Source organism: Anolis sagrei, chromosome 4 (genome assembly GCF_037176765.1).
Source record: "Anolis sagrei isolate rAnoSag1 chromosome 4, rAnoSag1.mat, whole genome shotgun sequence".
NCBI lineage: Eukaryota > Metazoa > Chordata > Lepidosauria > Squamata > Dactyloidae > Anolis > Anolis sagrei.
This window is the reverse complement of record NC_090024.1, coordinates 20492519-20520152: the sequence shown is the minus strand read 5'-3', so window position 1 is coordinate 20520152 and position 27634 is coordinate 20492519. Positions and strand designations below refer to the sequence as shown.

Below are 27634 nucleotides of genomic sequence, written 5' to 3'. Positions count from 1 at the left end.
CTAAAGGAATATTGCATCCTCTCTGAAAGTGATTCCATGCTTGCAGAATCGATAACGTCACAACATTCTGCACACTCACATCTTTCACAGCTGTACAAAGACAGGCACCATGTTCAGCCTCTGTATGAATCCTGATAAAGAAAGACACAGAAATGTCCATGGTGTTTACTCCTTTTCTATGAACTTTTACTCTGTAAAGTGGTTGGTCATTCAAAGCTCTAAGCTTAGTTCACAAATCAAAAAGCAGAAGCCTTGAAGTCCATCTTCAAGCTGAAGAACATACAGTATCGATACAAGCAAATAGATCTAGCGGTCGTCGATCCTTCTTCTGAATACATTTCTTAAAAATGCAAAGTTCTCGCAGAACAAAAATGTTTTGTATTAAAATCTGTATCCTTCCCACTTTTTAGTGTCATTTTACTGGTCTCGTTTACAGTGCAGAATGTCTGCCAAATGCAGTAGTTTAAAAAGAAATAAAAACTTTGGCACAAAGTCCAATTCTTAATCTGGATTCGGAGGGTTTATGTGTATCCAATTCACTTCCTTTCCCTCCTTATTCACAGAAAATAAGCACTTATGAACCGTTTACCTTTGCCAGTTTCCCCCAAACTTGATTTCACTTTGAAGAATCAATTTCAGTCGCTGCCAACAAACAAACAGATTCGACTTGTAACTACGGCATTCATTACTCAAAATTATAAACACATCGAGGAAAATTAGGAACTTGCTACATTCTTATCTCAAATATTTACTGGTATTGTTATAATCACCATTTTCATGACATTACAATGTAGTTATTGCAAATACAAATCTGGAGAAATAAGGTGTTTATTTGTATGCATTGTGGGGGGAAATAAAGGCTGCCGGAATTTAATGGGAATACATCTTGTTTTGTGATTTTTCAGTGCAATTTTTTCACCCTGTATTACCCCCCAATTCTTTCCTACGGGGAACTGGAGAAGATGGGAGTTGTGTCTTCTCAGGAATTTGGGACGAAAGCCACTTTGGATGTCCTGTGGCTTGACTTGTTGTAACGCCCAGAACTTTGTGCTTGGAACGCTATCGTTTTTTCACTCGATTATGTGAGCTGTAAACAAATGCAAGCCGGGACAAATTTCCCACAGTCTTGTCAGGCCAAGAAAGGCTTTGCAAGGATCTCTTCAATATATATATATGAATAGAAAGAGTATTACTATCAGGGATGCTTTGTGGAATCAAGAGCTAAAACGCTTTTGCCTCTGGAAAGGGAAACATCCTATCAAATACCTGAAGAGGCATCAAAGGTTGCATTCACATTGTAATATTTGATGCAATTCAACGGTACTTTAGCTGCCAAGGCTTGAGTGTTATGGAACCATGGGAGTTGTACTTTGTATTTAACTAGTCAAAATTAGTATAGGGTTGTTGTGCATTTTCTGGGTTGTATGGCCATATTCCAGAAGCATTCTCTCCTGACGTTTCACCTGCATCTATGGCAGACATCCTCAGAGGTTGTGGGGTCTCTCAGAGGATGCCTGCTACAGATGCAGGTGAAACTTCAGGAGAGAATGCTTCTGGAACACGGCCATACAGCCTGGAAAACACACAAATCCCAGTAATTCCAGCCATGAAAGCCTTCAACAATAAAATGAGTATAAATATGGAAGTCACAGGCTAGACAACACGTTGATTTTCCTCTGAGTTGAATGTCAAGGATTCCTTTCAACCCATTTTGGTTTTTGAGCAGTCTGCATAAAAATATCCGATGTACTTACAGGTTTTTCTTTTCAGACCACAAAGTGGAAAGTAGCATTCCTTAAAACCCACAAAGCAAATATGTATCAAAGAAAATGGGCATTTACAGAACTTAAAGTATGACTCTGTAACACAATTTTTGTTCCTGCGATATAAATGCCATTTCCTTATTGGTTTAATCACAGAAACACGGGAAAAGTTTATTAAATTGCAAAAACTTTGTTTTTGCAGGATATCCTGCAGCAAATTTTGCTATAATTTTACAATGAATGTCTCATAGGAATCTCAACCAACTCAATACAGTTTGTTTGTGGCAGCCACAAAAACAAAGTTTCTGGAGTATAACAATTTCAAATTAAGTATCGCACAAACAGAAATAACATTATAAAACCAGAAACAGATTTTTTTTTCAGATTTTGTTACATAGTGTGATGTAAACAGTCCTCAAGACACATATTGTTCTTCATTCCTCTTAAATACTAGTAACTATGGGTGCATCTGCACTGTAGAATTAATGCATTTTGACACCACTTTAGTGGCCATGGATCAGTGTTTTGGAATCCCAGAAGTTATAGTTTTACAGGGCCTTTTACTCTTTTCCGGGGCCATGGTGGCACAGCGGGTTAAACCACTAAGCTGCAGAACTTGCTGATTGGAAATTTGCCAGTTTGAATCCATGGATAGGATGAGCTCCCATTGTTAGCCTCAGCTTCTGCCAACCTAGGAGTTTGAAAACATGCAAATGTGAGTAGATCAATAGGTACCTCTTTGGTGGGAAGGTAATGGTTCTCCGTGTTGGCCACATGACCTTGGAGGAGTCTACGGAAAATGCCAGCTCTTCGGCTTAGAAATGGAGATATGCATCACCCCCAAGTTGGACACAAGAAGACTTAGTGTCAAGGGGAAACCTTTACCTTTTTCTTTTCTGTCAAAGATTGCAGCTGGCTCACCAAAACACCCCATAGCATTGAGCCACGGCACTGAAAGTGGTGTCAAAAGGCATTAATTCTACAATTGCAGCTGCACCCTATGGCCCCACCAACACTGCCATATCTGAATACCGATTACCTGCATTGAACTGGATTATATGGCAGTACACACTCACATAATCCTATTCAAAGCAGTAAATGTACACTCTGAAATTGGATTATATGGCAGTGTAGATCAAGCCTTTGTTGCCAAAAGCATCATGACACCGTGATTGCACCAGAGCTTGGAAGTAACACATAAAAAATATTGCTCCCTAAAGCACCATGTTATGGCTAGCTGCTTCTTTGCTATTTCTTTAACACAAACCATACTCCATTGTTTCTGAAGCACTGTGAGCAGCGTTTATTCAGTATTTTAAAAATATTATTTTGGTGTCTCTGTGGAACACATTTTTCCAATTTTTGTAAGTCAGGACAGGAATGCAATATTAGTGCACTGCTCACAGAGTAATGGGAAAGCTTTACATCTTACATGTTGTTCTAGGTATTTATGCTGCTTTGAATTTTAGAGTGCCATTTTCATGAGTTCATTATGGCTACAAATCAGAGATAACAACACTTTATGACACTGAGCAAAAAGCTCATGATGAAATCTGATAAACTGGAAATTGTTCCTATGAAATATTACACAACAGACATAGCAAAGAGTAGTCGCCTTCTCATATCAAATGCAAAACAAGGGAACCAGAAATATCCAGTTCCAATCCATAATTAGTTTAAGATTTTGATGACCTAATGTGGAGTGTTCCCAAGGTCCCATCTACACTGTATTACATTCCAAATTATCAGACCAAATAATCCAGATTATGTGCTTTGAATTGGATTACATGACTCTACACTGCCATATAATCCAGTTCAAAGCAGATAAACTTGATTTTATATGGCAGTGTAGACAAGGCCTGAGTCGGTCTGTAACTTCCATCACCAAATGACCACTGGCCAAAATGATATTTTGACCACTGATGGAAATGCACAAGTTACAAAACAATGTGGATACAGGGGAATCTCTTGTGACTATAGATAAGAATCCAATAGTCAAATTAGTAACTGCAGGCTCCCTTACCTCACTCTCTTTATTACCATTAGCCATAGTTTAGCTGATTTTTTTTACATAAGATAGCCCTCTGAGAAACCACAATTTGGAAACATATCATGGTGTGGATATAGTGCCTGATCCATGTTTGAACCATGGGTGCTGCCAGAGCTTGGGAAATATACTTTTTTGCATTACAATCCCAGAAAATCCCAACTAACATGGATGCGACTTTCTAAGTTTCCAAAACTGTAATTTTTCCAAGCTCACTCTGAGCTTGGAAAGAATTGGTGTGTATGTAACTCTTGACAATGATCAATACAACAAAAGGGCATTATCTCTGGATTGTGCACATTCCTGAGGCTGGATTTAGATTCAAGCAAACCATGGATCTACTGTGTATACTTGTATTTAAGTCGACCCCATGTATAAATCAAGGGCAGGTTTTGGGGCCAAAATTATGGAGTTTGATATCACCCATGGATAAGTTATGGATCATTCCTCAAAGAGAGGGAAATACTAGTGCCATTTCCCTATCCAGACCTTCAAAAAGTTGAGTTTCTTTTAGATTCTCCCAGGATGGAATAAATTCTCACCTTTTGTCATCCTTCTCAGGGAATGGTTCCTCTTTTTTTTGGATAAGAGCTAAAGTACAGGAATTGTATTGACATGTGGATAAGTCAACTCAGTTTTTGGAAGGCGATTCTTTTGACCAAAAAAATTCTAGACGTACACATGAGTATATACAGTAAATCCAGTTGTGAGTCTCACCCACCAGATCAGTTGCCACATGGTAAAGTTTACATATATTCCCCTTGATTCAATTCATGATTTCTCCAGATATGACAGGCGTGTTGGTAAGGTTCCGGTATTTGTTTCTGTAGTATATGCAGTATTTCTGTTGTCCCAGAATATTTTCTGGCAAATTCCAGCACCAGCTGCAACATTTTATTCCCACTCTCACCTTTTTTTCAAGACACATTGGAACAAAAAAAAAAGTTGTAACTTCTTTTATCTGTTTATGGAATAGATCAGGATTTTTTTTTATGCTCTAAAGCATTATAACTATTTCTTATAAAGGAACAAAAAATAACCAAGGATCATCTCAGAAAGTCTTGTTCCCATTTTGAAGTATACTTCTGGAACAGCCGTACTGCAAAGCCAAGACTTCACTACAAACATTTCCCCATAATAAATGGAACGAATGGGACTAAAGGCAAACAAAATGAGCAAAACCCAAGGAAGTATATTGTGAGAACACATGCTTCTTTAGACCGGTTTGGAAGACTGTCAGTCTAGCTCAGTGGTTTTTAACCTGTGAGTTCCCAGATGTTTTGGCCTTCAACTCCCAGAAAGCCCAACAGCTGGTAAACTGGCTGGGATTTCTGGGAGTTGTAGGCCAAAACACCTGGGGATCCACAGGTTGAGAACCACTGGCCTTGTTGTGATTCGCAAATAGGGCTGCCAGATGAAAAACTGGAGGGTTCTTGTGCCTTTAATGGTTGTGTAGAAGAGAGAATTACAGCAGAAACAACCAGGAAACAAGCAATGCCTTCCGAAATTCCCTTTTCGGCCCAATGAACAGGAACTCTCTCCAGTTTTCATTCTGCCAAATGGTTTTCGGCCATGGATTTTAGGGAACCAATACTGCATTAGTAACAGACCAAGGAGCAGAGCATACAATCACCCATCTGGCTATTTTGACTTTTAATGAATTAAAGGATGTCTTTCTGCGCATGCATATGGAATTAAAGATAAGGTCCAAGAGTTGAATGGAAGAGAAAAACGCTTGAACTACGCTGCAGACATAATCGATTGTCTTAACCCATTACCATGAAGAACAGTTGCTACTACTGCAAAAGGCAGCAATGAGGCAACTCTGAATGGCACAAAATGATTTCGCAACAGCCAAGGCTGGAAAAGCAGGAAAGGCGACCTTTTCAGATTTTTTATTAACTCATGCACTGGTTCACTGGCAAAAATGCCTCCCCTCCCCATCCCAAAAGGGAAATGTACTTTTATGAATGTGTCGCTGCACTTCCTTCTTCGGTTCATAAATCGAATCCAAAATTCCTATGCTGCGAGATCAGCATTTGTGACCTCTTTGCTAACTCTTCCACGTTTCAGCCACAAAGGCTGAAATTCAGATTGGTTTGCATATTATTGTTTTCTGCTTATAGACTTTTCTGGTGGCCAGAAAAGGAAGGGAGCGGAAAGAAACCTCAAATGCGCCACCGCACAGTCACAAGTCTGGCCAATGAGATAGATCATTGCTTTCCCTACTGTGGTGATTTGTGCCTTACACTACTTCATGCCTGAGGGTCTCTTGTTCCCATTCACCCTTATGTGATGCCCTTTTGTACAATACAATTGTAGCACTATTTGATTGTTCAGGGAGGAGCATTTAGACTTCTCCCCCAGAAAGTTCTAGTGCTCCACCAGGTTGCAAACACCAAACTCTCACAGAATGGAACCCTAGCAGTCAATGCAGAATCATAGTGTTGTAACTGTGTTGTGCAAAAGGGCCCCTACTCTCTTTCACCGTTTCTAGAGTTACATAGCCTTGTTCAGCAGATGTGCATACCTGGACTTAAACCAAGGTGGGAGAAGTGTGGCAGATATTGCTGGACTGCAACTCCCATCAGGCCTAGCCCATAGGGAAGGATGGGGAGAGCTGCAACTGATAACATCTGGAGAGTCATCCTATCAGAAAACAGGGCAAGTTTGGGTTCCTTGGCACATATTCTGAAGACATTTGTGAATCCCAATTCTTTTCCACAAGGGATGGCAGCCCCAGCCAGCCCTTGACTTGATTCTGCTTTATGGTCGCCTTCATCCTTGCTTTTGCAAGTTAGAAAGCAAAAGGCATCATCTCCCCTTGGGATATGGTCAAGTAAGAAGCTGTTATTAATGGCCTGTACTTGGCTTGGGACAGCACTGCTACTTTCAGTGAGCCATCAAGACCAACTCTGCTCCTCTCAGTTTCATTGCCATGAAATCCCAGAACAAGAGAGACACCAGTCTGGTCCTACATCCTATGAGTTTGGACTCTAGCCAGAAAGGGCACTGAACAGATCTGACCATTATTGTTTCAAAACAGTGTGTGTGTGTGTGTGTGTGTGTGTTTTCCAGCTCTTCTGCTTCAATGAAGGAACCAGGCAATATGGAATATTGGGAGGCCTTCTTGTATGGAAACAACCCCTTTTGCCATAACCATTTTAAGAAAACTGCACAATCAAAGACAAGTTTTGGTATTGGCTGCATTAATGGTTTCTAGTGTTCACATCTGATACACACTCATTAAGTTTAATATAAAAACATACTTTAGACCCAAGCCCCCTGGACACAGCTAGAGAGACACATTCAATAGGACTTCTGTAAACCTAGCACAAAGGCTCCATACGTAACAGAGATATTCCTTACCTCTATTGCCCTAAACATGCACACTCTCGTACACACACACAGACCTCAAGCAATTGTCACCCCTCTACGGATTCTGTCCTTTGGTATCCTTTATCCCAACCCATCGTGCTTTCTTCTGAAACTTTTCTTAAATGCTTGGAGGGAGGAAAACCGACACACAGTTTTACAACAGTCAGTGCTTTTTTCATTTTGCAGTTATTTTCCTTCTGCATTTGGAAGAAAACAAAACAATTTCCAGGAAAAAATAAACCCTCCGTGCTTCTCCATCCTTAAAAGAGATTTTTGGAATCAAAACGTAAGGCAATTAAACACAGCATCTCTTACACAATGCATCCCTATCAGTAGAAATGCGGAGGAGAGCCGAATCGATGGAGGCGTTTGTAATTCCAAATCCCGACCTTGCTTTTTCCATCCCTGCTCACCGAGGAACTTAAGTGTGCATTTGCCGCACAAGCAAGCAATCCGTTCCCTCCTTCTGGGTGAAGTGAATTCTAAAGTGGCCGCTAGAACTGGAGGGTCAGCACCAGTCATTTGGCACCACACAGCAACATGACATTCCCACAACCTATGAAAACTTACATGTCAGTCTGATTTTGAGAGCTTACGCCTAACGTGCCGAGGGGGTTCCCAATTGTCACTGTCATCTGTTTCTTCGTCATCTTCGTCCTCATCTTCATCTTCCTGCTCATCCAAAACCTCCTCCTCCTCTTCGTCCTCCTTTTCCTCAAACAGCTCCAGACCTAGTTCAGCTCTTCTCTGCCTATCCGCAAACCATTCCCTGACCTGCTCATATCCCATGTGCGATTTGGCAACCAGCTCGTCAAGGTCCTGTTCGTTAAGAAACTTGTGTTTCAGATAATAATCCTTAAGGATTGCTTTTCCAGTTTTAAACTTAATGACGGGTGTCCTGTCCCAGTGTTTGATCCGCTTGTTAGGTCTCTGTCGCCCCCGGGGCCTTCCCCGCCCTCTTCCTCTTGGTCTTCCCCTCCCTCTCCTCCTGGAATAGCCTTGGCCGTTCATACCACTCGCCTTGGCCCCTTGGTAGTAGTAGTACCATTTCAAGCCTCCGTTTTTCCAGGCATAACGGGTATCTCCAAACCAACTAACAATCTCTGACCGAGGAAGCCCTGTTTCTTCTGCCAGCTTGTCATAGTCTTCCGCAGATGGCCACTGAGTCCTGATAAAGGACATTTTGAGCATATGTAACTGTTCCGGTGACTTTTTCACCCCCTTCCCAGCCCTTTGTGACCCAACTCCTTCCCCTCCAGATGACTCTGCAAGCGATGCTTCCTTCATGCTCCCCATGTTGCTTTCATTCAGTTCCTCACTTTCATCCCCTAAGGTGCTGGATTTCTTCTGTTCGGCAAACCAAGCATCGATCTCCCTCCGAGTCAACTTGGTTTCTGACCGTATCCTGTTCAGTTCGTCATCAGTTAGGAAAGGGTTGTTTTGGAAACTCTCCTGGAGTGTTTTGAGTTGCTCGGCCGTCTTCTCCTTGAATTTTTGGGGGCTAAATTCAGAGGCATTCCACAATTGTTTGGGCTGGGTCAATGTTGGGGGCTCGTTGGTTTCATCGCTTGAGTCGATGACGATAGTACAAGAATCGTTGCTGAGATGATTGTAATGGTTGTGCTTTGAGTTCCGCTGGTTGTACCTGGTATCGCTGAACCACTTTTTGATCTCTCCTTTTGTCAGGCCTGTGATTTTCATGAGTCTATTGATCTCGGAATCTAGAGGAAAGTGGCTTTTCAGGTAGCTGATCTTCAGCTCCGTCAGCTGCTCCTTGGTCTTCTTTGTACGGCTTCCAACTGCGTCAACGCTGGCTGCCACCACCTCCGATTTGGTAAGCTGTGGGGCGGGGACAGCAGCAACTTGCTTGGTTTCAGTGACAGGCTGGGTGGCTTGGACCTGGGCTTTCTGCAACTGGGCATGGTTTGGGACTCCTGCCACCGTCAAAGCTATTGGGGCTGTCACCGGAAGTGTCCCAGCACCTGCAACTTGCGCAAGCACTAGGCCTGGCTGGCCAACAATTTGGCACGTCTGCAGAATGGATGGCAGGCCATTGCTACCGGCCGAAATGTGCGCCGGAATAACCGTAATAGTCTGAGGGACAGTATGCACAGTCCCGTTGAACTGCTTCCTCCGTGCTTCTTCCACTTCCTCTGGAGTCCAGCTCACCCCATGTTTCAGGCGCTGGGCAGAGAACCAGATCTTGATCTGCTCTTCAGTATATTTCGCCTGAGTTGCTAGAAGCGTGATTTCAGACACTGTTGGGTAAGGGAATTTGTTGTAGGTGTTAAGCAACAGTGGATTGGTATCCAAAGCAGTGTTGTAGGCTGGAATGCTATTTATGGGGATCAAGACTTTAGAAATTAAGGTTGAGTTCTGCGGAGAGGCTATGGTAGTTATCACTTGTGCAGGTTGAATCACAGTTGTAGGATTTACAACTGTGCTGATTGTTTCTGCAGCCAGCGTAGTATTTGCAATGGACTCTGAGACCGTCGTGGCTGGTTTATCAATGACTTCTTCACACTCTGGGTCCGTTTCATCATCTTTTTCCTCCACCGGACCTTCCTCCCCTGCAGTGTGGAAAACAGCAATTCGTTTGGTTTCATTTTTATTTTTCATCATTTTCATGATTGGGGTTTTGCTAATTGAGATGCTGGACAAGGGGCCCTCAAAACACTCAAATTCTTCAGCTTTCTCCTCCTGCACAAAACTGCCGTCGAACGTCAGGTCATTCACCGTTTGCTCAAAGATTGTCTTGTTGTTGCGCTTCACCATAGTCAGCTTGAAGTTTTCCTCTCCGGGGTGATACTTGACATTATGCTCGGAAAGAGAATCATACCGTTTAGTCACAAACTTGCATTCGAGACAGACGTAGGAGGAACTCAGCACCACTTGAGGATGCTCAGAATCCACATGGAAAGTAAACATGTTGAGATCTGCAGTCTGAAATGCGCAGTATTTGCATTCGTAGCCACCTTCGATTTTTTTGTTTTGCTGATTGTCTGAGTCCATGTACTCGTGAAAGTCTTCGTCGCTTGACATGCTACCTAATGGGGTGAGCACAGGTGGCTCTTCGTCAACATCAGATGCTACTTCTAGGTCCGGATCTGGCTGGCTTGGTAGGACCATGCAGGGCGTTGTGGATTTCCGCTTACTTGCCATTCTACTGCAGTGGAAGCACAAAACTGGCAACACAGAGGCGGATCCTGACCATTCAGGCGCTTCCTGAGGCTTGACTTTTAGTGCTACATCAATGCATGGTAACTTCTCAGCAATTAGCCCGGTAGCAGCATTTTTATAGTGCAACTAGGTAAAACAGTAACTTGCAGTCCAAGGGGTTAAAGAATGAGCAACCACTTCTTAACATCTGCGCCTGTCACCTGTATTGCAAAAGAGACAAAAGGGGGGGGGGGGAGAGATGTTTCAATACATTTTTCTCCCAGTCATTTCAACTTAAAGAAGCATTTCAGCCCCATACATACTGGTGATATCCACACTCAAAATTTAGCATCCTGCTCATGTACTGTGGCACCATCAACTATTTCATTATTAAGTAAATATACAGCAGTGCCCCCCCACCCCACGTCCCATTTGTGGTTTTTGACTTTTGCAGATTTGATTTAAAATGTTGTATCTGGGAATATCTAGAACAGGGGTCCTCAAACTTTTTAAACAGAGGGCCAGGTCACAGTCCCTCAAACTGTTGGAGTGCCAGATTATAAGTGGAAAAAAACATGAATGAATTCCTATGCACACTGCACATATCTTATTTGTAGTGCAAAAAAAAAAAAACCACTTAAAAACAATACAATAATTAAAAGGAAGAACAATTTCAACAAATATAAACTTATCAGTATTTCAATGGAAGTGTGGACCTGCTTTTGGCTGATGAGATAGGATTGTTGTTGTTGTTGTTGTGTGCTTTCAAGTCATTTCAGACTGAGGTTGACCCTGAGTAAGGGCCAGGTAAATGACCTTGGAGGGCCGTACCCGGCCCCTGGGTCTTAGTTTGGGGACCCCTGATCTAGAACCTTCAGTATGACTCCAGTATGGTCAACTTCCTCCAGTCTTGTTGGATAACTTATTGAAGAGGTTTCTAAACATTTCATGTGAGTGACACACTTTTTGGACACGCATCATTTTGCAACACAGGAATTCAGTCCTACTAGCAAAACGGAGGTTAAACCAACCCCTTATCAAAGATATGGGCACACACATAAATTGTAATAACGAAATGTATGGGGACACAACACATCTCATTGAAATGTTGTCAAAAAAGGTATGATTTAGTAGTTCTCAACCCATGGGCTATGGCCCACTGGTGGGCCGCAAGACCTAAAATAAGGTCTGCGATCAGGGGTGCATGCCGCTGTTGGAGGAAAGCGAGAGAGAAAAAGAGGGAGAGAAGGAAGGAAGGAGGCCAGTGCCATTGACCTTGCCCTCTCACAGCTTCCCTATGGCCCACTGATGGGCTGCAAGACCTAAAATAAGGTCTGTGATCGGGGGTGCATGCCGCTGTTGGAGGAGAGCAAGAAAGAAGAGAGGGAGAGAAGGAAGGAAGGAGGCCAGCACTGTTCTTGCTGCTTCCTCGGCACCATTGAAGGAGAGCAAGAGAGAGAAGAAGCGTCCCCCAAAGTTGTTGTTGATGTTGTTATTATTATCTCCTATTGCCAAACACAAGAGTTGTAATACGAAAGCAGCCCTTTGAACAACCCTGTCCAATCCCCCAAAGTAGTAGTAGTAGTAGTAGTAGTAGTAGTAGTAATAATAATAATAATAAGTTCCCATTGCTAAACACTGTTACAGTAAGTCATAACAAGATCTCGTATGTGTGTGTGTTAAAGAAAACCGTATGCTGTTAATTATTATGTGCAGCTGCTAACGTAGGTCAACTAGTAAGTTTGGCCCACACCCGGTGGGGTATAACTGTATGGTTTTTAGAATACACTTCAGCTTTTGCTCTGAGGAGCCTTTGCTCAGGCATTTTGCTCAATCATTTCTACTGCTCACTCATTTGGATGATGAAGCCTTATTCTGTATTGCTTACAAAGACTATGTAAGTTTAATGTATTGTCGAAGGCTTTCATGGCTGGAATCACTCAGTTCTTGTGGGTTTTTTCGGGCTATATGGCCATGTTCTAGAGGCATTTCTCCTGACGTTTCGCCTGCATCTATGGCAAGCATCCTCAGAGGTCAAAGACTATGTAAGTTTGTTGCACTGTTTGTAACATTGCAAGTTTATGTTTCTTTTTCCTCTTGCCTGGGAGCAATGTTATTGTGTCTTCTGCATTGGACTTGACTGAAATACGCTTAGCATAACAGACACAAGAGTTGTAATAAGAAAGCAACAATTTGTAAGACCCTGTTTAGTCCTCCATAGTAGTAGTCATAGTAGTAGTAGTAGTTATTATTAATAATATAAAACTGTTAGGGACAGTGTCTTGGGTCTCGCGTTCTGCTTTTTGTATTTTTTCAACCTCACCCCCTTCTTTTCTTTTCTTTTCCTTTTTTTACATGAGCACTAACAAAATCCACAAATTATAAAACGGCCCAACCAAAACAATTTTTTTCTGGGTGTTTTTGTTTTTAGGCCTGTTCTGGCTTATTTGGGGTGCTGATTCAGAAAATTGCATTGGATAGACCACATCAGCTCTAGATTATTAAATATGGTTTTCTGTGGGCAAGAAGAGGCCGAATACTGGATGGTGTCAGGACTCGGTTTCCTGGCCTTGGATGGTGGCGCAAAAAACCAGATTCCTGACATGGAGGACTGATAAGGGTTGCAGCTGGTGGCCTTGGGAAGGGCAGTTGGTGAATTGGCGGGGAACATTGAGCGGGATCTTTGGTCGGCGGGAAGAGGGGATTCGAATGTGGGGGAGGGTATATAAGGGTTGACTTGTGTCTGTATGCCAATCCTGGCTTTCATTGTGTATATGCATCCAGTAGTAAAAGTTTCCTGATTGATTACGGATTGGCGTCCTGTGTCCTTTCTGGGAGCGGCTGCTGTGAGCTTACATTAAGCCAGGATTCTTCGGTGCCATCCCACGGCTGTGGTGAGGTACCCCTATGCAACAGGAGGAAGATCCAACGGAGGGGGGAGAACCAGCCTCCCCTTTCGAGAATGCGGAAGAGGAGCTGGAGAGAGTGAATGCCTTGGCTTCGTCGACTGCATACGCCCAGCCCAACGGAGTCACACAGAGGCGAGTGAAGGGGGCAGGGGCAGCAGCGAGAGAAAGCAGCGGGCTAGACTTTCCCTCCCCGCAGAGGTTGGATTTCCTGGAGGAAAAGATGGCATCCATGGAGACCACCCTCGCAATGATGTCAAAGGTGATGGAGCGGCTGGCCCCCCTGTTAGAGGAACCACCACCCCGAGGGGAATCGATGTGGAGCGCGGAGGAGAGGAGTGACCGGGGACCCGGGGCACGTCCTAAGATGCTGACGAGTTGGAGGGCCGCCGCGGAAAGCGATGAGGAGGAGGAACGACCCCGGGGACTGGCATCCCAGCAGACGTTCCTGGTGCCCCCGGCCGGAGCCGGGCGTGGCACAGGGCGTCAGGAATTGCCCCCGGAGCAGCGAGGGCTCCAGGGAGGGCCACCGCGAGCGGAGAACCGGGAGAGACAGCCCCTTCTCTACCAACCTAGAAGGGAGGAGCTGAGGATCGAGTTCGGAGGAGAAGCCGGGAACCTCGCGTACTTCCTAACTATGGTGAGGGGATATCTAGAAGACAACGCCCTCACCTTCGGATCGGAGGCAAGCAGAGTGCGAGCAGTGGGCGCAGCACTGAGAGGGGGAGCAGCGGAGTGGTACGTCCAGCTCCACGCCAGGCACGACCCATGTTTGGGATCCACAAGGCGATTCCTGGCTGCGATGGAGGCACGCTTCAGGGATCCGCTCGAGAGGATCCGGGCGAGGGAAAAGCTGCAGACGATAACCCAAGGACATCGCTCCGTGTCCGAATACGTGGAGGAATTCCGGTTGAGGGCGGAGAAGGTCCCAGAGTGGTCCAACACCACCAAAGTCCAGATATTCAAAGAGGGCCTGCGAAAGGAAATCTTGACCTGGGCGCTGCACCGCGACGACCCGGAGGAGATAGGCGGATGGATTGAGCTGGCCGGCCGCGTCGAGACGACCTTGGCACAGGTCAAGAGGCATCAAGGAGCGGCGCCGCAGCAGACGAGAGCGAAGGAGGAGAGTCGGAGGACGGAGAGAGGCACGGTCGGGAAAGCCCCAACCGGAGCGCCCAAGGAGCAGAGGGGCGGTTGTTATGTGTGCGGTCGCCTAGGCCATCGGGCCGCCGATTGCCGACAAAGGAAAGGGGGAGAGTCCCATTTCCCAAAGTTCAAACCGGCTGCAGGGAAGAGAGCGGAGGAGAACCCCCCTTCTAGGGCCCCAGTGGGAGATCTGGTGAGTCACAGCCCAGGAATGCTAGTATTCCCGATCAGGCTAGAAGGGGAGGGGAAGTGGGCCAGCTGCAAAGCTCTCATGGATTGCGGCTGCTCAAGAAACATTATGGCCCCAGAGTTAGCAGATGAACTGAAATGTGAGAAAACCCCCTTGCAGAGCCCCATAGCATTCTCGCAGCTAGATGGATCAGTGGCGGCTGGAGCCCCGGCGCGATTCGAAGTGGGAGAAGTGAGATGCAAAGTGGGGAGCTGGGAAGGAAGCATAACCTTTGTGGTATCCCCTATGGCTACTTACAATATAATACTGGGGATGCCATGGTTAAAGGAAGCCAACCCACAAATCAATTGGAGGGAAGGCAGCATAACATTCCAGAGCGAAGAAGGAGGGGAGTGTTGCAAGGGGGAGGAAGGCAAGGCGGGCAATGTGCAGGAGATTCCCCCTGAGTACAGAGACTTCGAAGATGTATTTGACGAAAAGGAAGCAGATCAGCTTCCCCCTCCTAGGAGGGTCGAGGTGAAAATTGAACTCAATGAGGACGCTAAGCTGCCCAGGAGTAGATTATACCCCATGTCGGTCAAGGAGATGGAGGAACTGAGGAAATATATTGATAAAAACTTGGCCCGAGGATTTATAAGGCCCTCCGAATCACCCTTGGGGGCCCCAGTGCTGTTTAGGCACAAAAAGGATGGCTCATTAAGACTGTGCGTGGACTATAGGGGGCTGAACGCAGTGAGCACCACCAACAACTACCCCATGCCACTGACTAAGGATTTGCTATCGAGACTGTCAGAGGCAAGGGTGTTCACGAAAATTGACTTGATCGAAGCTTATCATAAGCTGCGTATAAGGCCCGAGGACAGGTGGAAAACGGCGTTCACCTGTGCGCTCGGCCATTTTGAATTCTCCGTTTGTCCCTTCGGTTTAAAAGGCTCTGGATCAGCATTTATGCAAATGATTAATGAGGTGTTACATCCATTATTGTATCGCGGGGTGTTTTGCTTTGTGGACGATGTAATTGTATTTACCCGGGATAGGCGATCTCATGTCAAATTGGTGAGAGAGGTGCTCCAGAAATTGAGGGAGGCAAAACTGTTTGCAAAGCTGCCAAAATGTGAGTTCAATAAGGAGCAGATAGATTTCCTGGGATACCGAATCTCCAAGGGAGGGATAGCAATGGATCCGGCAAAGGTGGAGGATGTCAGGGGGTGGAGCCCTCCCCAAACGCGCAAACAGTTGCAATCATTCCTCGGGTTTGCAAATTTCTACCGGGGTTTCATAGAGGAATTTGCTCAGATAACAGTGCCCTTAACTGAACTGCTAAAGACAAAGGGAAAGGGGGAAACGGTAAAGGTACGATCCCCGGGAGCAAAGTTAGATTGGTCAACTGAATGCCAAAGGGCTTTTGAAGAACTGAAACGCAGATTCACTGAAGAACCAGTATTAATCCACCCCGATTTAACCAAACCGTTCGTGATCCATTGTGACGCGTCAGATTGGGCTTACGGGGCGGCCCTGATGCAAAGGGACCCAGAAGGGAGGCTGAAACCATGCGGGTTCATCTCAAAGAAGTTCAGCGAGACTGAACGAAACTGGCCGGTGTGGGAAAAGGAGGCTCTGTCAGTAGTGAGGGCCCTAGAGACATGGAGGCACTTATTAGAAGGAAGCGGCATCCCCTTTGAAGTGTGGACTGACCATAAAAACTTACAATACCTCACTTCACCCAGGCAATTGTCAGCGAAGCAAATAAGATGGGGGCAGTATTTCAGCAGATTTGATTTCAAGCTGCGTTTCCAAAAGGGGAAACAAAATGTGGTCGCAGACACGTTGTCGAGAATGCCGGAGGATGGAGGGAGGGGGCGAGGCCCAAAAGGGAGCATATTCTCAGAACAGCAGTGGGGCATGGCGGTACAAACCAGAGCGCAAACGGAGCGCAATCAAAGGCTGGTGGGGGTTGAGAGCAAGGACGGGGGATGGGAGGAGGAGATAAGACAAGCATGCAGAGAGGATGAGTGGCTGGAAAGGAATAAGGAAAAGGTGGAATGGAAGGATGGATTGGGATTTGTGCACAGAAAGTTATACATCCCAGGCAAACTAAGGGAAAAAATGATGATTAGATGCCATGGCAACAAGGGAGCAGGACACTGGGGAGTGACGAAGACCCTGAAAATGTTGGCACGTCAGTGTTGGTGGCCCGGGATGAGGGGTGACACCAAAATGTATGTATCCAAATGTAATGCGTGTGCACAAAGTAAGGCAACCACACAAAAGCCAACGGGGTTATTGCAAAAGGTGGCAGAGCCATCCAAACCTTGGAGGGTGATTGCTATGGACTTTGTGGGCGAACTCCCAGTCAGCAGAGGTCAGCGCTATATATGGACAGTGATGGATTTATTCTCAAAACAAGCACATTTCATAGCACTGCCTAAATTGCCATCTGCAGAAAAATTGGCTGAATTGTTTATCAAACATATCTACCGGTTGCATGGTTGCCCGGAACAGGTGATTAGTGATCGAGGGGTACAATTTACAGCCCGATTCTGGGAAGGATTCATGCAGTTGATGGGGGTGGAAAGGACCCTGAGTTCAGCGTTCCATCCCATGACCAATGGGGGGGTCGAGCGCACACAACAGACTTTAGGGCTGTTCCTAAGGACATACACAAACCAATGCCAGACCGATTGGGCCGATCTACTCCCATTTGCAGAGATTGCGTACAATGGAGCTTGTCACGCATCCACAGGGAAATCCCCCTTTGAAGTAGTATACGGCATGGAAGTGACCCCTTTACCAAAGCTGCCGAGTTGGGGGGAAGAACTGGAGGGGAAGGAAGGGTGGTCAGACAAGATGAAAGCAAATTGGGAGGAAGTGGCAAAGTCACTCCGAGAAGCCCAACGAAAATACAAACTGTTCGCAGACCGGAGAAGGAGGGAAGGAGATAGATTGGAGGAAGGGGAGTTAGTGTGGCTAAGCACCAAAAACCTCAAGCTAAATACCCCCTCTCGGAAATTGTCTCCCAAATACATTGGTCCCTTCAGGATTTCTGACAAATTAAATGAGGTGACATATACTTTGAAACTGCCAAAGACTTTGGGGAAGGTGCATCCAACGTTCCATTGTAGTCTGTTGAAGAAATACCAAGGCCCCCTGGACAAAGAAGGAACATGATGGAAATATGTGTTTCCCTTCCAGGATGAAGAGAAGGAGAAGGGGGACGTTATGTCAGGACTCGGTTTCCTGGCCTTGGATGGTGGCGCAAAAAACCAGATTCCTGACATGGAGGACTGATAAGGGTTGCAGCTGGTGGCCTTGGGAAGGGCAGTTGGTGAATTGGCGGGGAACATTGAGCGGGATCTTTGGTCGGCGGGAAGAGGGGATTCGAATGTGGGGGAGGGTATATAAGGGTTGACTTGTGTCTGTATGCCAATCCTGGCTTTCATTGTGTATATGCATCCAGTAGTAAAAGTTTCCTGATTGATTACGGATTGGCGTCCTGTGTCCTTTCTGGGAGCGGCTGCTGTGAGCTTACAGGATGGCATATGTTCTGTATCAGAATCTAGAGCTGATGTGGTCTATCCAATGCAATTTTCTGAATCAGCACCCCAAATAACCAAACCAAATATAAAGTTGACCACAATTGATTCGTAACTCTTTTGGTACTAAGGTTATAGAGTGGTCCCTGGTCAAAAAAAAGGTTGGGAACCACTGTTTTGCATAGACTCAGAGATTTCACTATAAGGCATCTAGAAGCTGGTGTTCAATATCACTGGGAGACTAAAGTTTTGAAACCGTTGGAGTAAACCAAGCTAAGGATATAATAAAAAGGACATGAGAAAATCAAGACTGCTTACTACTTTTGCAGATGTATTGGTGAGCATTCGTCGCTAGCAATACACAGACATTTGTCCTCTTTGAAATAGAAAAGAGCCTGCCTCACAAAATGGTTAACAAACAGGCATCATAGCCAAACTCCTGGCTGTCCCAATTTCTACTTAGTTAGCAGGAGATGCCAAAGATTTATATTCTGCTGGAGTCTGTGTGAACTTGACACCGTTTGTTGGTGTCGGTTTCACCAGCAGACGCTTTTTGTACTGCTACACACATGAAATTCAGCTTTTTGTTTTAAGTTTTGGGCCAAAGGGAGGAAGAAGCCTTTCAGTTTGCTTGCTTATTTGCGTTTTGTGGTTATTACTCAATCTCTCCATCTGAAGTGGCTCAAGAAAAGTACTCCAAGCTCACAAGACTTTTGGCTGTTACTCTAGAGTCATGTCTGTGCTTGGGCCAAGTCAAGGGCCATGCACACACACAACTAATTTAATAGATTAAATATTAATTTAAAAGATTAATGCTTCTACAAGGCTACCTCTCCTTTTTTGGGAATTGGAAACTAACTTGGAAAAATTAGGGTTTTTGGATTCGATTGCTTGGAATATACAAACCAATGTGGTTGCTAGATTCTGGGTGTTGTAGTCCAAAAGAGGAACTTTGGCAAACTATAATTAGAAGCTGCCTTACATTACATTGGCTTATTTCTCCATCTCCTCCAGTACTGAAGCAGCCCCCAGAGTCCCATATTCAGCAATGGCAGGTCAAGGTAGGGATCCAATGTTCTACCCAGAGGCCCTTAAGAGTCCATCACCATGGGCAAACATTGAAAAACAAAACAAAAAAAATCCCAAGCTAAGGGTTAAAGTAATGGCATTCCTCATAGTAACCTATGGATGCAAGAGCTGGACCATAAGGAAGGCTGAGCAAAGGAAGATAGATGCTTTTGAACTGTGGTGTTGGGAGGAAAATTCTGAGAGTGCCTTGGACCACAAGAAGATCAAACTAGTCCATACTCCAGGAAATAATGCCCAGCTGCTCACTGGAGGGAAGAATATTAGAGGCAAATATGGAGTATTTTGGCCACATAATGAGAAGACAGGAAAGTTTGGAGAAGAGAATGATGCCAGGGAAAATGGAAGGAAAAAGGAAGAGGGGCCAACCAAGGGCAAGATGGATGGGTGTTATCCTTGAAGTGACTGGTTTGACTTTGAAGGAGCTGGGGGTTGCCATGGTTGACAAGGAGCTCTGGCATGGGCTTTTCCATAAGGTCGCAAAGAGTCGGAGGCAACTGAATGAATAAACAATAAAGGGGTGACCAATAAAGTAATTTAAAAATATTAAATAGCATTTTTAAAACACTCTGGGAGATATTTAGGCATACTTAGACCTTGGACTCCTCGTGGACAACAAATTAAACATGAGCCAACAATGTCATGCGGCGGCAAAAAAAAGCCAATGGGATTTTGGCCTGCATCAATAGGAGCATAGTGTCTAGATCCAGGGAAGTCATGCTACCCCTCTATTCTGACTAGGTTAGACCACATCTGGAATATTGTGTCCAATTCTGGGCACCACAATTCAAGAGAGATATTGACAATCTGGAATGTGTCCAGAGGAGGGCGACTAAAATGATCAAGGGTCAGGAGAAAAAGCCCTATGAGGAGCGGCTTAAAGAGCTGGGCATGTTTATATAATTAGAATTTTATTAATTTTTATATAGATTACAACGAAAATTCTAATTATATAAAGAAAGAGCTGGGCAAGTTTAGCCTGAAGAAAAGAAGGCTGAGAAGAGACATGATGGCCATGTGTATAAATATGTGAGGGGAAGTCATAGGGAGGAGGAAGCAAGCTTATTTTCTGCTGCCCTGGAGACTAGGATGTGGAGCAATGGCTTCAAACTTCAGGAAAGCTCCTGAACATTAGGAAGAACTTCCTAAATGTGAAAGTTATTCAGCAGTGGTACTTTCTGCCCTCCTCTGGACACATTCCAGTTTGTTAACATCTCCCTTCAGTTGCAGTGCCCAGAGTTGGACACAAGGTGATTCCAGGTGTGGTCTGACCAAGGCAAAATAGAGGGGTAGCATGACTTCCCTGGGTCTAGACACTATACTCCTTTTTATGAAGGCCAAATGCCCATTGGCTTTTTTAGCAGCTGCATCACATTGTTGGCTCATGTTTAACTTGTTGTCCAAAAGGACTCCAATATCTTTTTTACACGTACTGCTCTCGAGCCACACGTCCCCCATTCTGTATCTTTGCATTTCATTTTTTTCTGCCTAAGTGGAATATTTTGCATGTGTCCCTGTTGTACTTCATTTTGTTAATTTTGGCCCGTCGCTCTAATCTGTTAAGATGGTTTTGAATTCTGCTCCTGTCTTCTGGAGTACTGGCTATCCCTCCCAATTTGGGAAGGATAACATTGAAGACATTACAAAAATGTTTAATGGAGATGCTAAGAAATGAACTTGGGACTACCTACATGAAAAGCATGGGAGTTATCAATAAATCTCAGCATCTTCTGTCTTCTAAACTTCAGGAATATGTTATGTGCACAAAAACTTGCCTAGGCCACTCCATCCACCCTGAAAATATTCAGAAGCTGGGCATGGGGAGACTAAGGCTGCATCTATGTGGAGCAGGTTGATCCTGGCCTAGAGCTGCCCTCAACCCAGGTCATACCTGCTGAATCTGAGGTTAGTTTCCTGACGTCCCCAAACTGGCGTGTCCCCTTGTCACTACTGCTGCTCCCCACTGGCCATGGAGAGCTTAGTCATCACCGAATGTATCTGCTGATGTCAGAATGGGGCACCTGCAGAACTAGCAAGGAGAGGGGAGAGCATCCCGCAGCTTCTTGCTGGTTGTCCGGGTGCCCCATTCTGACATCACCAGATGAAACCGTGATGGCAAAGCACTTGCGGGAGCTCTGCAGCCAGAGGGTCATCCCAGTGGTAGTGTCACAGGGATCATCTCCAAGGCACAATAGGGGCAGAGTCAAGCTGTTCAGATGGCAGTAAAGCAATGTTTCTCAACTTTGGGGTTGGGACCCCGAGGGGGGTCACATGAGGTTGTCAGAGGGGTCACCAAAGAGCATCAGAAAACATAGTATTTTCTGTTGGTCATGGGAGTTTTGTGTGGGAAGTTTGGTTCAATTCTATTATTGGTGGGGTTCAGAATGCTCTTTGATTGTTGCTGGACTATAAATCCCAGCAACAATAACTCCCAAATGTCAAGGTTTATTTCCCCCAAAACACCACCAGTGTTCACATTTGGGCATATTGAGTATTCATGCCAAGTTTGATCCAGGTCCATCATTGTTTGAGACCACAGTGCTCTCTGGACGTAGGTGAACTACAACTCCAAAACTCAAGGCCAATGCCCACCAAACCCTTCCAGTATTTTCAGGTAATGCGAGTCCTGTGTGCCAAGTTTGGTTCTATTCCATAGTTGGTGGAGTTCAGAATGCACTTTGATTGTAAGTGAACTAAAAATCCCAGCAACTACAACTCCCAAACAACAAAATTTATTCCCTCCCGCCCCCCAAAAATCCACCAATATTCAAATTTGGGCGTATCAGGTATCTGTGCCAAATTTGGTCCAGTGAAGGAAAATACATCCTGTATATCAGATATTTACATTATAATCCATAACAGAAGCAAAGTTTCAGTTGTGAAGTAGCAACAAAAATAATGTTATGGTTGGGAGTCACCACAACATGAAGAACTGTATTAAGGGGTCGCAGCATTAGGAAGGTTGATTAACGCTGCTGTAAAGCCAGAGGACACTCCAAGGTTCCTGCAAACTTTTGAGTATCCCTCAACTTTGCCTAAAGTGGAGCAAAATTGGGGTAATGGCAGAAAACCCAGGATATTCACTGGAAGTCAGCCTGCACTGGATTTGAGGAAAGTCCAGATTTATTTGTTAATATGACAAGCCATGTGTTTCCATGCAAAAGGTCCCAGGTCCCATCCTTAGTATCTACAGGGACATTCAAATCAGGCAAACTGATGATCCTCCAGCTAATATTGAAACAGAACTGTTATCATAGCCAATGGCTAGCTCTACTGCCTGTGGCTAATGAATTTTTGAGTCCAAGCACCCCTGAATAAAAGGAACTCAGCTAAAAGGTGATGTCAAAAATGTCCACTGGACACCTTCCAAAAGATAACTGTCTATTAGAGTAAACCAATCTGAACTGGATAACCATTTCACTTGACATAGCTTCTATTCTGTATATGGGACCCACCAGGCTGGATCTACACTGCCACATAATCCAGATTATCAAATCAGATAGTCCAGTTTATTTGCTTTGAACTATATTTAAACTCTGTTTAAAAACATCCAGAGAAGGAGACTCCCACCACTCTTTAAGTTTGCATATTCCACTGTCAAACAGCGCTAACCATTAGGAAGTTCTTGCTGCTATTTTGGTGCAATCACTTCTCTTTTTGTTTGAATCTGTTGCTCCATGTCTTAGGGTATTTCTACACTGTAGAATTAATGCAGTTTGATACCACTTTAATTTAATTTAATTTAAATGCTATGAAATTATAGGAGTTGTAGATTTACAAGGCCTTTACAGGGGACGCGGTGGCGCAATGGGTTAAACTGTTGAACTTTTGAATCTGCTGATCTAAAGGTTGGCAGTTCGAAGCCATGGGTCGAGGAGAGCTCCTACAGTTAGCCCTAGCTCCTGCCAACCTAGCAGTTCAAGAACATGCAAATGTGAGTAGATCAATAGGTACTGCTTCAGCGAGAAGGTAATAAAAGGCACCCATGCGGGCAACTCAACCAGGAGGTATCTACTGACAACAGGCTCCTTGGTTTGGAAATGGAACAAGGGCATCTCCCCATGGCCAGAGTTGAGCACCGCCTCCAGAAAGCCGGAGATGAAAGGGGAAGCCTTTACCTTTGTTCTGTGTATTTGTATGTCATTATTATTCCACTGTATTAAGGCATTTAATGTTTGCCTATCTGTACATGTTGTAATCCATTCTGAGTCTCCTCTGGGAGATACAGCAGAATATAAATAAAGATTATTATTATTATTATTATTATTATTATTATTATTATTATTTAATCTTCTCTGCCAGAGTGTAGTGCCTTACTAAACCACAACTCCCATTATTTGACAGCACTGAGTCATTGCAATTAATCTGGTGCCAAACTGTGGAGGCACCTTTGGTTTCTGGACCAGCATCAAACGAGCCTGCTCCATCCTCAATATGAGAAAACATAGAACTTCCAACATTTTTCAGCTATTTAACCAAAACAATCAATGGGCACTTGTGAAATGAAACAACCATTTCAGGTAAGAAACGTTTTGATCAGTCTAGAAATCACCTCAAAGCTTCTTCCAGGGATATTTTTTCTCATTCACCACCATTCATTTTTCTTATAATTTCCATTTTGTTCACATGCTGGTGGTGGCATTTTCTGCTTTCACCTTTTCTCCCTGTTTTTGCAGCTAATGCATGCTCAGTAAGGGATTCTGGAAATAACTTCTTTTTTACTATTGCAGGGAGACAAAAAGCTTGCAGTAAGATTGACTAGAGGAGAATCCCATCATTTCCCAGGTAAAGCTCCACTGCATTGTTTTACAGCAGACTTGCTGCAGGAATCTAACTCTAAGTGAAAAGTAAAAGCTGGGCTTCCTCCATGTCCCACTCTGTTGTGTTACACCCTTCTTGTGACTCTCAGAGAAACACAAGTAGCTGCTTTATACTGAATTAGACTAGAGGACCATTTAGGCCTGTAATACTGACTGGCTCTCCAGTATTTCAGGCAACAGCCTTTCCTACCCAACCTTTGATGGGAAGCCACCTTGAGAGCCTGATGGTTTCCCATCAAAGCCCCGACCCTGTGTAGCTTCTGAAATATGAAATTGTACTGTACAATATTAATTCTTTAGTGAAAGGGAAAGGAACTGTACTGTTTGGAGAAAGCTGTAGGAAATTTAAATTTTATAGCAATTAGAGCAGTGGTTCTCAACCTGTGTTTTGGCCTACAACTCCCAGAAATCCCAGCTAGTTCACCAGCTGTTAGAATTTCTGGGAGATGAAGGCCAAAACATTTGGGGATCCACAGGTTGAGAACCACTGAATTGGAAGAAGAGAGAAGCATAATAGGAGAGGTCAGATATGTGGTCAACGAAGTTCTGAAAGTACAAGATGATGACAGGCTTGTGTGAGAAAGAAGATGAGATTGTTGTAAGTTTGAAATATAGCAAATACTTGGAAAAGCACGACTAATCAGAGAGTAAATCAGGTGTAGCACACGCATTACCTGTCACAGTGTCCAGATGTTTCTTCAGAGGCCGGTGACCTCCTCCAATTATACACTAATTGTAATTCTCCTTAGAGACTCCAGTTCTTTATCTCCATCTCTTCTTACGGACAGAAGGAGGTTCATCTTCTTCTGCACACCCACCAAGATGGTAGTATTAGATATTCTGAAAAACAAAAGTACAAATGCATCTAGTTAGAAATATGATTGACTTTGTTATGTGCCTTCAAATCACTTCCTCCTTATGTAAGGTGAACCTATTGTAGGGTTATCTTGGCAAAATTTGTTCAGGGAGGCTTGTCATTGGTCTTCCTCTTAGAATGAAATAGTATGATTTCTGCAGGATTAAACAGTGGGTTTCTGAGTAGGGATTCTAACTCTGGACTTCCAGATTCCGGACTCAATGTTCAAATCATTATGCTATATTGGCTCTTCATTGTAGACTTTGTTGTGTGTCTTCAAGTCATTTCCGACTTGTGGCAACCATAAGGTGACCCTACCATGGAGTTTTGTTCAGACCAAGAACCTACCTCTGAGACCTTGTGACTTGTCCAAGGCCACCCAGTTTGTTTCCACAGTTGACCAGAGATTCAAACCCTGGTTTCCAGAATTGTAATTCAATCCTCAAACCACAACACCACACTGGACCAACCTCTGGTCAAAGACAACTCTGAAGATCAGAGGTAGAGGATCATTTCTCCAACAAAGGGCAGTTTCCTTTATATCAAAACATTATAGGGGAGGGGGAATGGACAGTCTGCAGTGGGCAGGGCAGAGTTGCACCATTTCTGGATTGCACATCCCTCCCTTTTTCTCTCTCTACATTGGCCATGGACTCCCCATTCCACTTGGAGGTCTATATACAATTTTGCAACCACAGCGCAGCTACCCAAATAGAATATCTTGGCACAGTTAAAGATTACGAAGTCCCTTGAATCCAAACTTTTTTATGGTTTCAATGAACTTTTGAATATGTAGCAGAGAGCTGTATTTGGAAAAGGAAAGCTTGGTTTCAAATCTTGGCTTAATTTTGGCATTCATAAATTGTCTCCTTCCGATTCACCTAACCCTACAACAGGCATGAGCAAACTTTGACCCTCCAGGTGTTTTGGACTCCAACTCCCTACCAGCTGTTAGGAATTGTGGGAGTTGAAGTCCAAAACACCTGAAGGGTCAAAGTTTGGCCATGGCTGCCCTACAAGGTTGCGATCGGCACAAATACAGGGTTGCTGTCAGTTTTCAAGGCTGTATGGTCATGTTCCATAAGCATTCTCTCCTGACATTTCGTCTGCATCTATGGCAGGCATCTTCAGAGGTTGTGAGGTCTGCACAAATACAGTTGCCTCATGGATCTCTCACTTATTGACACAAATGTGACAGATTTAATCCAGGTCACTTGGCTTACCTTCAGCCACAAAAAAGGCACACAAATCCCATTCCCCTGTGAGCCACTCCCTCTCATGTATTTTGCTGGGTGCATACAAAAACAAAAATAGGAGGAAAGGGATTCCTTATTCCCAAGGAGTAACAAGATATTTTTCGCAACAGTGTAATTATACTATGAACACCAGGGAAAATAATTTTGCACTAAGTTTCTTTGTAGAGCGGGTTGATGGTAAAGACTCTTATCATCTTGGCCCTCTTTCCATCACAAGGGCCTAAATTTTGGCTAAATTGTCACATCTACTCCCTCTGAATCATTGTAAGGAATGCAAACAATAGAAATGGAAAAGCATTGATCAGAAAGCACAAAAATAATGCCTAAAATTGCCCCTCCCCATCACACCCAGCATGTCCTCTGGATTTGGAGCAAGTGCTTCAATGTGTCTTTTCAAGCAAGTCTCCTCCTTTTGTTGTTCTCCCTCTGCTTCCCCCAAAACAGCAACAACCCAAAACTGGGGAGACAGAACTGGGGTGTCAGAAACCCTTTATCTCTCAGTTTAGTTCCAAAATTATCTTTTAAAAAAATATTTTGGGATGCAGCCATGTGACACCCATCTCTCTTAAAAAGGAGGAGCTCTAAAAATGAAGAGGTTGGAAAGAAGAATCAAAATGCTAGTGGATTTTCCCCCAGTTTATTTCCCCCCTCCTTGTTCCAAGCTTTGTGGGCATTTCAGGCATAGAGGGACTCCTACATCCCTGGTCCCATCCCTAATGCTAAAGATCCTTTAGCAAAAACATAAATATATATATTTGAAAATCCCCTACCTTTGCAATGCGTAAAGGCTGCCTGTTAGCTTTCTGCCTGTTCAGTACAAGTCCGCCATCTTGCATTAAAAAAAATACTGCACTTTTTTGGGGGAAAGGAGGAGGAGGAGGAGGAGTGATGCTTGGTGAACTTTGAACTGGCACTTTGTAGAAAAAGGGGGGAGGACCAACCCAGCTCTGCAATCCGCTTTCCCAAAGGCAGCTTGCACTGGAGAGGTTCCCATTCAAATGTTTTCTTCTTCTCCCTTGTTGTTGTTGTTGTGAAAAAAAGGGGGGAGTGGAGGAAAGCTCGCGAGTGTGTGCAAATGCACCAGTCCCACAAGAGAAACAAGCAGGAAGGAAACAAGGGGGAGAGAGAGAGAGGAGGCGCCAAAGCCCCAGCTTTCTGCAAAAGGGAGACTGACTCTGCCTCTCCAGGTCCCTGGTTAGCCAACAGAAAGCAAGGGGCTGATTGGATCCAGCTAGATTGAACCCTGGCCATTGGGAATGGGATCCCTTGCAATGCATACACAGGAAAGGAAGGGAGAAAGAGAAAGGAAGCAGGGAGGGGAGCAAGAGGGCGTTCCTCCTCTGAGGTTCCCCAGAAAGGAGGCTGGAGAGTAGGAGGCAGCAAAAGGAGGTCACTGCCTCCAGATCAGAATTCTGCCCTCTTCAAATGCAAGTTTGTTTCCATCTCCAAATGTTTAGCATTGCAGTGACTTAGGGGTTTTTTTTATTACATTGT

General features: G+C 44.4%; 1 protein-coding gene across 1 annotated transcript; it reads right to left on the bottom strand.

Annotated features, from left to right (window-relative positions):
- Nucleotides 1-7002: 7002 nt before the first annotated feature.
- On the bottom strand, nucleotides 7003-27283 carry ZHX1 (zinc fingers and homeoboxes 1). The gene is made up of 3 exons (XM_060775842.2): nucleotides 26911-27283; nucleotides 24703-24868; nucleotides 7003-10568 (listed from the first exon to the last, which is right to left on the bottom strand). The coding sequence occupies exon 3, from the start codon at nucleotides 10348-10350 to the stop codon at nucleotides 7762-7764; it is 2589 nt and encodes an 862-aa protein (XP_060631825.2). The 5' UTR covers nucleotides 10351-10568; nucleotides 24703-24868; nucleotides 26911-27283; the 3' UTR covers nucleotides 7003-7761.
- Between the last annotated feature and the right edge of the window lie 351 nt (nucleotides 27284-27634).